Source organism: Phaethon lepturus, unplaced genomic scaffold, assembly GCF_000687285.1.
Source record: "Phaethon lepturus isolate BGI_N335 unplaced genomic scaffold, ASM68728v1 scaffold2679, whole genome shotgun sequence".
Lineage (NCBI taxonomy): Eukaryota > Metazoa > Chordata > Aves > Phaethontiformes > Phaethontidae > Phaethon > Phaethon lepturus.
In genome coordinates this window covers 22,349-36,411 of record NW_010562595.1, presented here as the reverse complement: position 1 = coordinate 36,411, position 14,063 = coordinate 22,349, and the positions used below count along the sequence as shown (strand labels likewise).

At 38.6% G+C, this 14,063-nt stretch overlaps 1 protein-coding gene across 1 annotated transcript in view; it reads right to left on the bottom strand.

Moving 5' to 3' along the window:
- SH3YL1 (SH3 and SYLF domain containing 1) overlaps nt 1–14,063 on the bottom strand; it is a gene marked incomplete at its 5' end in the record, with an annotated part of 32,585 nt that overhangs the window by 8,723 nt on the left and 9,799 nt on the right. The window contains 3 exons of the mRNA XM_010294299.1: nt 12,030–12,086; nt 12,813–12,885; nt 13,574–13,718. Of these exons, the coding sequence (XP_010292601.1) occupies nt 12,030–12,086; nt 12,813–12,885; nt 13,574–13,718 (275 nt within the window). The remainder of the gene's footprint in view (nt 1–12,029; nt 12,087–12,812; nt 12,886–13,573; nt 13,719–14,063) is intronic.

The window sequence follows — 14,063 nt, the reverse complement described above, 5'->3', positions numbered from 1 at the left end:
ATGGGGAGGCTGGCTGTGCCCCTGCGGCCATGGAGCTCCACAGGGAGCAGGTCTCCACCCGCCCCCGGGGAGGGCCCCACACTGGAGCAGGGGGGTGTCCCTAAAGGAGGCCGTGACCCTGTGGGAAACCTGGACTGGAGCAGGCTCCTGGCAGGACTTGTGACCCCCGAGATCATAAGGGGGGGACCCAAGTTGGAGCAGTTGGTGAAGAACTGAAGCCCGTGGGAAGGACCCACGCTGGAGAAGTTGGTGGAGGACTGTCTGCCGTGGGAGGGACCCCACGCTGGAGCAGGGCAGAGTGTGAGGAGTCCTACGCCTGAGGAGGAAGGAGCGGCAGAGACAAGGTGTGATGAACTGACCACAACCCCCATTCCACATTCCCCTGCGTTGCTCGGGGGGGAGGAGGGAGAGAAATTGAGAGTGAAGCTGAGCCCTGGAATAAGGGAGAAGTGGGGGGAAGTCAGAGCCAACCCACCATGTAACATTTGTGGAAAAAAAAAAAAAAAATGCATTAGTTCAGGTATGAGGATATTCTGGCTTGCAGATGGGATTTAGCCATTAACTCCAATTTGTCCAATGTGCAACAAACATGAAGGCAGATTTTTTCCCCTCAACTTTCTCTACTGCCCTATACCCAGCTGTACCACTAATCTCAAATTCTTCCTCATTCTTCTGTAGTAGTTGACAAATGGCAGAACTGGTGGAAGAAGTAGGGAAAAGACAGTCTGAACCTTATGGCAGGGACCAATACATCAAATTGTGTGCCAAAGCAAGTTTTTCCCTTCCGTTTTTCCTTACAGAAGAGTTTTCTCTTTTCTTACTTTTTATCTTCTTTTGTTGTCTTCCTTTCTAAAGAGCAAAGGATCTGCTAAGAACACAAACATGCACCACTGAGACGAAAGGGGTAAAAGGGGTGCAAGTCTCACAATGTATGAAAAAAATAGTAATTCCTCCCTTCCTTTCCACAAGAGTAGAGGTTGTTTCCAGTTGCACTTCTTAAAGAAACACACAACTGGACAACGAATATGTGAAGGTTGCCTAATATGGCAATAAAATAGTTAATGAGAAAGAGAATCCTAATAGAATATACCCAGAGAAGCCTCAATGAAATCCTTTTGAGACCTCCCCATGAACAGGTAAGAACTTGACACTGTATCTTTTTGTGAAAGTGAGACGCGTTATTATACCCTATCTAGAACAGTTACTTGTCATACGAATATTAGTTTATATTAGTGTTTGCCTTATTGATTTATTTTTGCGAGACCTCCTATTTCTTATTCAGGAACTGACAGTTTTTCCACAGTATGTGAATGACCTTTTTGGTTCAATCAGCAATATCCTGCTGGCTGACCTGCACGATGTAACGCTGAACTAGCACAGCCAAGGTAGACGCAGGACCGCAGGTCTCTCCATGACAGGGAACACATCACTCTGTGGGGAACCATGGCACTTAATTTTACTGCTTATGTAAAAACATATTAAAAGTGGTTGTTCTGTCAAAGTAAAAACTAATTAATTCCCAAAGAAAGGAAAATATTATCAGAGTCTTCCCTTAGCACCTAGTATTAAGTAGATGTTCAGTATCTCTCCAGGAACAGATATGCAGCATTTCCTCCCATCTCCTTCCTACCTCTCACCAGAGATAAGGGGAGTGGTGGGGACCGTGTGGAAGACAGGATGCTCTCAAAAATGCCATTTTCAGATGCAGAGAAGTTTCTTGACCCTGCTATAAAGATGGATCTGTGAAGCTTCACCCTAGCATTACTGCAAAACAATCTCCATTTCTTAGATCAATGTCAGTTTTCATCTCAAGTCAATCAAGCACAGGGCATTTTGCCGCAGTCTGGATAGAAATCCTGTATATCTCTCACCTCCTTGAGGTACTTAAAAGTCCTGTTTGGCTTCCATTAGTATTAATGAAACAGAAGCTCCCATACTCCCAAAGGTTTTTCTAGATAAATAGATAGGAAAGCAATTTAAACTTGCCTTCGTCCTACTACCTTAACAATACAGAAAGAAAATACTACCTAATGCAGTATACAGTTTTGAAAAAAACTTTTTAAGCATATATTTCATAAATATACTACAACATTAAGCTGCATGCTTTACAAGGGCCTCAGACAGAAGACTTTAACCTATACTATTTAATATTTGTATGCTCACATGAACAATTTCACATTTTAACTGCTGTGAATCAGAACTATCACCTTAATGTGCTTTGCACTTAAAAAATAAATATAGATTGCACTAAGGTTTTCCTATAATTTAGCTCTAATTTCCTAATTTTTATTCTAAGCATTAAAAAATGCTGAGAAAAAATATTGTCCCCCATGCCAGTAGATCTGGTTCAGATTTAGCGTAACAGCTCTGCCGATGCATCCACACATCAGAAGACCCCAATTTCATCCTAGCACATCTGACCTCAATCTCTCTGTGCATTGTATTTTGAGTTAGCTGATTATATGCAGTAGTTATTTGTTTCAGTATAACCAGTGAAGTCCTGCATGCTACATATTTTCCCCTCAGCTTGCCACAACATAAGCCATAAGCAGCTTGATTATCTGACTTATTGCATTCACGACAGTAATAGTACGATCCAGTAAAAGTGAATCTGGGATAAAAATAGTCTCAAAAATAATTTCCTGGGATTTCCTGGGTTTGGTTAGTATTAAGAAAGCGCTCATAATAGCACGAAAATTAATACTGTGGGGGACCACCAGATGGATGTTTCATTTTTCCAGTAACTAAATATAAACATGTCACAAGCCTTGCCACGAAAAACATAAAAATAGACCAAGCTTAGCTAAAACTCTTAAAAACAAACAAACAAACAAAAAGGTACTTTAGTTACTTCCCAGGTGGTTAACTTCTTCATGTTTACTAAATTAGTAGACAAAGTCATGAAGGATCATGACAGATACATTGTGTATCTCATTTCATAAAAATGTTCTAAAACAAATACCTATTAGTCACACTGAGCTGCCTTACTGATTTTACAGTTTATAATCCTCAAATTATAGTATAGAAGGAACAGATTAGTGCACAGCTTGATGAGGGTTCTTGCTTACAATGTGAAATAGTTCTACTTGATCCTATAGCAAATCTCTGTCTTTCTTGGAAAAGGAGTAATTCGTGAACTGAAAAATGAAAAGTGGCTTTTTTCCAGTTTCAAATACACAGCACACATCCACAGCACCTAAAGGAATATGCACGTATTTGATTTTACCAGAGTTTGTTATTTTAATTATTTTATCCAGTTTTCAGTTAATTACTGAAATCAGTATCTTTTATTCACCATAAAAAAATGCCTGCTCCACTTCCCTATGAAGACACACAATGGAAGAGCAATTTCATTAACCAGTTAACTTCTTTATCTACAAGGAGTGAGTAACAGCACAGAAATACCACAAGAAAATATGGGAAGTTGAACTGAAAGAATGGTTTCCTTTATCAGCACTATCAGGTGGAGAAGATTATTCTGTTTATCTCCAAGTTCTCATACCCCCATTAACGAACAGCCTTTTAAAAGTGTACAGTCTAAGGCCTATGAAAATGACTCAGGGCCAACATTTCTGAAGTATCAGCCAGTCTCAGTAACAGAAATAAATCATGTTTCCATGGATGTTTTAATTTCCAGTTCAAAAGCAAAATGCATTTTTCCCCTCACTGTGAACCATGAAGTCCTTCTCCATCCTTAAAAACACCAGGTTTTGGATTCCTTCTCCCTTCTGTCTATGCAGATAGCATGGTATAAAAAACATTTTATAATCTTACTTAACTAAAAGTTAAAAGCTTTGATTAATTTTTACTATAATTCAAGTTGCAAATGAGTCTGCAGAATGATGACACCATTTAAAATCATCTCAATCCAGAACAGACAGAAAGAAGCAAAAATTGCAATATTGACAATATACTAGAAAGACTGACTTCAAGCATATGCTTTCTGACAACACAGGAAAAACAAAAATTCAGATATTACTCCAGGAAAAGATTAGCCCGAGACTACAGAGATACTTGAATTTTATTCGTCCAAAACTGGTAAAATACTCTTACTTTACTGTTACAACTAAAATGTCCAAGTCACAAGTTGCACATCAAGGGGAGATTTGGGAACACTTCTCTTATAGTGCAGTTGTCAGAATTTTTTTGTCAGTGGTTATTTTTAAATTTGGAACTGCACAGCTGATATAAATAGCTGTATGTTAGATTTCCAGTTAAATTTGAGTTGTTCCAAAATAATACCAGTTTTGTTAAAACTAAGTCAAGAGAAGCATATCAGAAAAATGAAGTGATTGCTTCAATATACATTTAGCAACGCAAGGCTATTTTAAAGTTGCAAGCACATAGAGTGATGCTCTCTTTCAGCAGCTCTAACTAAGAATTGTTTCAGTACACTGTGTTTAAACAAGCTGAGCAGTACCTGTAATTAGAGGTACTAATTAATGCAGAGACAGCTAGAGTAGTGTCCATGTTCCAGGTTTTATTTTATCTCCTCCCTGAATTTGATCAATATTATCCTACAGGGTAGTAGCTCTAAAAATAACAAGATTGTAAGTCAGATGGAAACTGAACTGTAGAACAGGCATGTAAGTAAAATAAGTGAAACAGGAGGTGAAATCACAAATAAAAATTATGCTATTGCTCTCAGAGATGCAAACCAGTTTGGTTTTTTAAAGCTTTTTACCTCAGAAGCAAGCTACGAATTCTTCATCCATATAATTGCACTGTCTTAGTTAACACTTACGTTTTTAACTGGCCACAAAAAACCCATAATGTACTGAGAAAAAGAAATTCACATACAGACCCTCAAATTTCCTTGACAAAATACACTTCAGGAAGCTTGAAAATCTGTGTGGGAATTCTCATAGCAAACAGATTTTCATAGATCTACTGAACCATCTGGCATTCATAGAATACTGAAAGAAACATTGAGATGGTCTCTGAAATTATACAGAATCAGGCCAGACCTAATTCCTGGAGAACTGCAACCATGAAAAGCAGCACCTCTGAGAGGGATTTAGTTAACATAAACCGAGTTTATCACACCTCATGGTACCACCTGATGAGAAAGAGTTTATGCTGTCTCAACTGTTTTAAAATAGAATAGTAATATGTAAGAAGGATGAAATAAATAAATGAAAAAATAATAAAAAAGGTAAGGACTGGAGTTCAGTCTAAATTCATTATGGCTTTTAGGAGCCCAAATCTCATTGATCTCAGTGAGCTCACATCTCAGAGTTTGCTATTTGTAGCACTATTTAAAATCTGACAGGAAAGAGAAAATGACTTACGACAAAGAGCTCATCAGTTTAGCAATCAAAAGAAAGATCAAGGAAGATCAAAAGGTGATTTGATTACAGCAGAAGTGTCTCAAAGGGAACAAGAGGGGAACAAACAAACCCTTTGTGTAGGAAAAATCTCTTTAATATAGTGAAGAAAGCCACAACAAACATCATTGTCTAAAAGCCGCAGACAAATTCATATAGGAAGGCATGAATTTTTAATAAGGTTGACAAATCACTCGAAACATCATTGAAGGAAGGAGGGCTTTTTCAGCTTCTTAAAAACGGTGACAAATTTCTCATCTGCCTCTGCGTCTTCATCAGTAGGGTTGATATATCACTTCTTTCAGTATGTAAAAATACAAATTTATGCCTAATGAGGCAGTAACAATCTGTTAATATTTTAATATTATTTTCAAAGTGAAAAGTTTCTGCTGAAAAAATCTAGTTTCAATTCGTATTTTAATTTTTTTCAAAGTTTTACTGTAATCAAGTTTGGGTGTGATGATTTTATGTACGATAGTCTTAAGGGTTCAATGTCTGCAGACAGATAATTTATTCAGTTCAAAAATCAAAAGAAGAGGGCACACATTTTCCCCAAGATAAAATTAAATTTAAAAATGTTTAGTACAAATACTTGTGGAAAGTAAGAAAGCCACTGTTTTTGAGAGGAATCTAAAAAACCCGTGAACATTTAGGCTTCACATGCACAAGTTTTTATGGGTTTCTTAAACAAATCATAGGACTGCTTAAAAGACGCAGACATCATCATTACTTTCTCCTAATTATGAGAAAATATTTACACTGTTATAAAGAGAAGGACTTTTGTGTTTATGATGAGCATTTTGTCTTACAGTACTGTAGCCATAGACCCACCCTCTTGTTCATAAACATTCCTGGAAGGGAACATATTACTGAGCGGAGCCAAAATGAAACACTAAGCAAGTATACATTTTCAAACCCAGAGAACTCAAGCCCATGATGATTTTTGACAACTGTGAATGAACAGTGAAAGAACAGTGTTTGGATGGAAAAAGGTTTTTGCATTTTCATTCCTATTCGTGCCAGTTTGTTTCCTGATTGTTTCAGCATCTTGGCAATTTTAACTGATTCTTTTCCAAACATGTGAATCAGTCCTTTTCTGATTAGCTGAGCTGAAGAAAAAGAGGAAAAAAATAAATCTGACTACTGATTCTGAACTAATTGCCTGTTAATGACTCAGCTCTCACCAACATTCACTTTATCCCAGATCCCACTTTTACTAGTGGATAGCTACTGCTGCTGCTACCAGTTCAGTTGGGAAACCACATCACTGCAACTTTTTCAGAATTGTATAGCATTCAGCAACCTGTTGGAAGGACAGACAGGTAAATCAAGTAACCATTTATCTACAGTTTTGTTTACTTGCTTCTCCATGGCAGAACCCTGAGTAGAAATAACTGGAAAACACAACATCAATGAAAAACTAATACTAGGATTAGATATTCTAATGTGACAAACTATCAACCTAATTATCTAAAAAAAAAAATGCCCTAATGAAATAAAGTTCTCCTGAGCCTACGATGCCCAAAGTAGAACATAAATGACCTGTTGTTCTTTAGATTACAGATGTCACACAGAACTCTGAAGAAACCTTCTATCCAGACAAGGTAAAGCTAGATCATAGCAATCAAGATTGGAAGAACAAGTCCACCCTTTTATTAGATTGTACAACACAGTGGGGACAAGTAGAAAAATGAAGCTGCAAATCTCTAATTCTAGTAAGGCATGAACTTTTATACTCATAAGCATAATAATTTCTTTATCTGAGCAGTCTCCAGAAAAATCTCTACTACTGTAGATACTTCATACTTCACTGATTCACAATAAATATATCAACCATGAGGGCTCTTTTTCCAGAATTGTAAAAGGTCTCTGCAAATTATTTTTTTAAAATAACATTTGTCGTATTTCCAAGTTTCTGGAAACACCTTAAAATATTACCGAATCTCATTTTAAAACTAAATGCATTACCTTAATTATTATCCAGTTACATGAAAACAATCTATGTCAATCTGAGTTCAAGTATCACATTATGAATTTAGAAAAAACATGTTTTTCATTTAACATTCTTCATGCACTTGAAACAGGTTATATTACATTGCCTATCTAGATAATTCAGGTCCACATAAAATAATTAAAAATGTTTCATCCACAAGTCTAGCTCTTCTTCCATCTAATGAGAAGAATTAGCGTTTCAACCTTTGGACTACTTTTGTTACTGTTGCAAAACCAAAACCTCATAACACAATGCCAATCTCCTCCCTCCCTGCCCAAAAGCAAGTCCTTACTACTGGCAACCCAGACAAGCTTGTTGCTCACTATCAAAAACTATGCCTGCACCAGCCATTATACCTAAAAATGTAGCTTTCTAAAGATTAGTTTCATGCACTCTTCTATTGGTTAACTAATAACTTTTTTTAAAATTAGAAAAACACAAAAAACGTTGAACTTTTTTTCAGATCACTGTAGATGATCTGTTGCAGCAACTAATCCTGCAATGAAGATTGGCTAGTACAAGCTATAGCTGCTAGGCAGCTCTGTTGAAATCATCTGGACTATGAACAGGCAGAAAGAGATTATTGACAGGAAGTATGGCCTTAAGGCTCCTTCTGTTCCATCACCGAGCATTAATACAGCCTTTGTCACTAACATGAAAAGGACTGCAACTCTTTTCCAGGCTCCCTTATATACATGTATGGGGAACGGACTTCTTGATTTTTCCCTGTGATAAAAACAATTCTTTAGCCTTTAGAAACATATAGTACTTCTGTGGACTCAGACAGCATTTGAACTGTTGCCTATGGAAATACAATCTGCAATAGAAGGCAAAATATACCATGCCAAGCTTCCAAGGTAAAAAAAAATTTATCATGAGATATTTCTTGCAGAAGTGTCATTTACACAATGAAGTCTTGCACTCTTCAAAGATAAGTTTTTGTATTTCTAGAAACTGTTAGAAATCCTCAGTAGTAGACTGACTGAGTCTACATTTTGATTTCAAAGAATCTTGAAAGCCATCAACAGACGGCTCTGGAAGTTTTCTACATTGTCACTTGCACCTGAATGGAAGAACCGCCCTTTAAAATAGCAAATGTGTGTGCAAGTTTTTCCTACTGCTTTAGAAACCTCTTCTCAGCTGGTCAGGGTTTTTTTTTAGGCCTGGAAAAATTTAGTTTTAATGGACAGAAGACCAACTTTTTCTTTCATTTTGGATGACAGCTGCTGAGTACACATCACTAGAGTAATCATGCTTTTCCTGGTACAAGTCCTACAGCACAATAGCAAATTTTCATTCTCAGGAAGTCTCTGATCTGCAGAAGTCACATCAACAGCTCAGCTTAAGATCCTCCTATGTTGGTCCCCTCAATACACACACAGCAAAACAGCATGTATGGAGAGAAGACATGAGGGAGAATATAAAGACAATGACACATACAATTTATTTTAATTTTTAGTGAAAATCTCTAATTACATGACACAAGAAATTAAAAACACAATCATGATTTTGGCCTTCAGACAGAGTTTAAATACTATGTTAAATCAGAGTGTAATATACTTCAGTGCCTGAAGTAGACTTTTCACTGTGATCTATTATCAACCTTGAACTGAGCTCCATTTTCAAAAGTAAAAAAGGATCTTTTGTTTCATTTTATTTTCAAGTGGTGCACACAGTATGTGAAAATCACAGAATAATTTAGATTAGAAGACCTTTAAGATCATCAAGTCCAACTGTTAATCTAGCACTGCCAAGTCCACCACTAAACCACCTTCCTAAGCACCATGTCTACACATCTTTTAAATACCTCCATGGACAGTGACTCAACTGCTTCCCGGGGCAGCCTGTTCCAATGCTTGACAACCCTTTTGGTGAAGATGTTTTTCCTAATATCCAATCTAAAACTCCCCTGACACAATATGAGGCTGTTTCTGCTCATCCTATCACTTGTTGGTCTCTCCTCCCAAGTAACACCTACCTTTCCACAAGCCCTGTTCAGGTAGTTGTAGAGAGCGATAAGGTCTCCCCTCAGCCTCCTCTTCTCCAGGCTGAACAACCCCAGTTCCCTCAGCCGCTCCTCATAAGACTTTTCCTCTAGACCCTTCACCAGCTTTGTTGCCCTTCTTTAGATACGCTCCAGAACCTCTCTGTCTTTCTTGAAGTGAGGGGCCCAAACCTGAGCACAGTATTCAAGGTGCTGCCTTACCAATGTGAGTACAGGAGATGATCACTTCCCTAGTGCTGCTGGCCACTCTATTGCTGATACAAGCCAGGATGCTGTTGGCCTTCTTGGCCACCTGGGTACACTGCTGGCTCATGTTCAGCTGGCTGTCAACCAGCACCCCCAGGTCCTTTTCCACCAGGCAGTTTTCCTGTAGCACTGCATGGGGTTGTTGTGACCCAAGTGCAGGACCCAGCATTTAGCCTTCTTGAACCTCATACAGTTGGCCTCGGCCCATTGATCCAGCCTGTCCAGATTCCTCTGTAGAGCCTTCCTACCCTCAAGCAGATCAATACTCCTGCCCAACCACATGTACATATTCACATACGGCCTGTCAGCCTGACCTCGGTACTGGGAAAGATTATGGAGAGGTTCATCTTGAAGGGTGATCACAGGGCATGTGTAGGACAACCAAGGGATCAGGCCCAGTCAGCATGGGTTCATGAAAGGCAGGTGCTGCTTGACCAACCTGATTTCCTTCTATGACCAAGTGACTCACCAAGTGGATGAGGGGAAGGCTGTGGACTTTGTCTACCTGGACTTTAGTAAAGCCTTTGACACCGTCTCCCACAGCATTCTCCTGGAGAAACTGGCGGCTCGTGGCTTAGAAAGGTTTACTCTTCACTGGGTGAGGAACTGGCTGGACAGCCAAGCTCAGAGAGTTGTGGTGAACGAAGTTAAATCCACTTGGCAGCCAGTCATAAGCGGTGTTCCCCAGGGCTCAGTTCTGGGGCCGGTCTTGCTCAATATCTTTATAGATGATCTGGATGAAGGGATCGAGTGCTCCCTCAGCAAGTTTGCAGATGACACCACGTTGGGTGGGAGTGTTGATCTGCTGGAGGGTAGGAGGTATGAGGTATGTATGAGGTTTAATAAGACCAAGTGCCAGGTCCTGCACTTCGGCCACAACAACCCCATGCAACGCTACAGGCTTGGGGAGGAGTGGCTGAAGAGCTGTTCAGCGGAAAGGGACCTGGGGGTGCTGGTTGACAGCTGGCTGAACATGAGCCGGCAGTGTGCCCAAGTGGCCAAGGCCAACAGCATCCTGGCCTGTATCAGAAATAGTGTGGCCAGCAGGAGTAGGGAAGTGATTGTGCCCCTGTACTCGGCACTGGTGAGGCCACACCTTGAATACTGTGTCCAGTTTTGGGCTCCTCACTACAAGAAGGATGCTGAGGTGCTGGAACATATCCAAAGAAGGGCAATGAAGCTGGTGTGGCGTCTGCAGAACAAGTCTTATGAGGAGCGGCTGAGGGAACTGGGGTTGTTCAGCCTGGAGAAGAGGAAGCTGAGGGGAGACCTCATTGCTCTCTGAAAGAGCGTTGTGGCAAGCTGGGTATTGGTCTCTCCTCCCAAGTAACTAGCGATAGAACAAGAGGAAATGGCCTCAAGTTGCGCCAGGGGAGCTTTTTAGACTAGATATTAGGAAAAATTTCTTTACTGAGAGAGTGGTCAAACATTGGAACAGGCTGCCCAGGGTGGTGGTGGAGTGAAGTGTTCAAAAAGCGTATAGACGTGGCACTTGAGGATATGGTTTAGTGGGCATGGTGGTCTTGGGTTGATGATCTTAAAGATCTTTTCCAACCTTAATGATTCTGCGATATAAATACATACATATATATGTGCAATACAGAATGACTTTTTCTTGGTTTTGATCCTAGCAGAGACCACTAAAACATTTATCAAATGGACAACGTATTTCATGGGAGTAATAATTTATGTCATTGACTTTAACAGCTAACAGTCTTTTACCTGTGAAAGATGAGACTTCTGGTGGGAGAGAACACTATGGCAGCCAAATGAACATAACCACTTCGATAATAAAATTTTTCCTAACAGATCACAAGTTTCCAGATGATGGGACCCACAGTTAAGAGTCACACTGCAAATACTGCAGAGTAAGATTCTCCCATTAGAGGTGAAACTGCTTTAAGCTTAAGAGAATCAGAATAGAACAACGAACAAGTAGTATCATTTTAATACAATGCAGAGTTATCTCAACTCAATATAAAACCCTCAAGGAGTATAACTGCAATGGAAATCTGTGTTTATGCCAGCATAATCAGATATGACCTGTGGAAGCACTTTTTAATTAAAGCAGGAGTTATAGTACCTTGCATAAGGACTTGGAGACAAGCTTGTTATATAAACTTTCTTTTTCACTTCAATTAGGTGGTAACGTAAAACAGTTTTACTACTTTGAGTACATTTTTCAAGCTCACTGAATAAAACAAATGAACTTTTGCTTCAGAAAAAGCAACTTCTTCAGAAAAAGAACATAGTTGGTGTAATGTAAAGGCAGGGAATAAGGTTCACATTTATGAAATATTTTCAGGAGAGCATACAAGACCTGAATCTCATTTTAACACATGGTCAGTAAAGAAAAATACGTATGGCCAGATATTGTTAGATATCTTCCAAAGTACTTTTATAGGACTTCTCGGATTCCACACTGCATTAATAAAATATGCGTAAGCTTAGTACTTACCCACAGAGGCATAATCATTTGGAAGTTCAGGATAAAGTTTGTTTGTATTCTTTTTAGCTGAAAGAGAAAATTAAGTAGCAAGTTATATGATATACTAACATATGTTGTTATATTTCACATACTGCTTTTCTAATACATATTCAATAGTTATAAAATTATTGCAGTTACCTAAGGAGCATTACAGAAGAAAGAAATAAGGACTTTGCCTTATATCCTTGTCCAGAGAAATAAGTGGTTAACAACAGGAGCTGCACAGTAAAGCCTCACTTTCAATAAGGGCACTTTGGTAGACAAACTGTTATGGAGCCAAAACTCTGCCATCTCTGCTCTACTGTAAGACCTCTACCTCTTAAAAGATAATATCCTGAAAGAGAAATTTTAGGTTTCTAGAAACCAAAAGTTTCTAGAAGTAGGATTAGCAGTTTCTAGTAGGCCTGTTCTTTGTACAAATAAGTTTCATTGTACTGTGGGCCTTCTATGTATCCAATAAACATGAATGCTTCCTTTGAATTATTACATGCTTCTGTAACTATACAAAGACTACTTCTATAGCAAATCTGTCAGAGACAAGATTTGTTAATATGAAACAAACAAACAAAACCTTTACCCTTTATCACTCAGGGCACTATCCCAACATGCTTTCAGTGTTCATCCAAGGATGAGTACTAACAAAATATTTTTATAGAGACAGGTACTACTATAGTAATTGCATAACATTCATTAGTTTTAATGCTTTAATTTTATATAGAGAATAAATTAATCATTACCAAAATGTTTCCTAACCTGGTGGTGTTGGCCTAACAGTGGGTTTAGGTGGCTCTGGTCTCGACGATGGTCTTGCAGGTGTGTCATTTATCTAAAATGCACAAATTTAAAAAAAGAAAAATTGCATCACACATAGAAGTGGATTGTAACTTCACAGTCTAGAGGTATGTCAACTTACACTGTAAAAAATATTACTCTTTCTCCACTGAAATTGTATGAAATCAAGAAGCATGCTAAAGAACTAGTGACATACAGGTGACTGTAAATTAATTCAACATGGATTTAAAAAAGATGAAAGTAAATGATTGCCTATCACTAACATCAACACCTACAAGAAAACATCTTCTACAGTTCTCAGTACTGTATTGTAAATGTGATTGTTTGAATGGCAGACAGAAAAAAGTAGAAAAATGAAGCGTATCCACATCAAACCTGGTATGCTCATTATTTACAGATTAACTCGATTAGGAATAGTTGAACAAACATTTCTAATCATCATGTCAGATTTGATTATGCACTATTATAAGAACAAGGATATATTTTGTTATTCTGGAGGACGCAAAGCAAAACCAGCAACATTCTTGTCCAGAAGAGCCTATCAGGGCAATACGTGAACAAATGTGTTACATGCAGTATCTGCAATGTGTTACCCTTTTAAGCATCCAACAGAGAACTTAACAATGGCACATGAACATCAACATTACCACTGACTAGAAACAGTTCAGGAACAGAAAAAGCCTATGTGAAAGTGGTGCACAAACCCTTCTTTGTTCCCTTACAGCTTTTCCTGGGTTATTCTTGTGCTCTTCGTTTTCATATACTTCAGTGAAGGATGCTAGAGTTTCATAAAGATCTTCTGCTTGAGCAGGAAAAGGCACATCACCAAGCAAGATGGCACTAGCCCGAATATCCTGCCCATAAAACCTGATGCAAAAGGAAAGATGCCAGGTATTTGATGACCATTACGTTTCAATGTCTAGAAGAATCCATCTTGCGCAAATGTTCCTCCCGCCTCCCCAGCCCCGCATTTCTCCTACTAATCATGGATTGAGAAATGACAGAACTAGTTCAACGCTGGAAATTTTGAATAAGTAACTGCAACAAACTTGAATGCCTACCTACTACCTTATTTTAAAACGTTTTTCATCAGCAATATTTTGTTCCTGGTCAGGCAGTATGCACCAGCTAGACTATGTGAAAGCCAACCACACAGCAAACTGAAAAAATACACACCACTTTTTCAAAACATTGTAATAGAATCCTTAATGA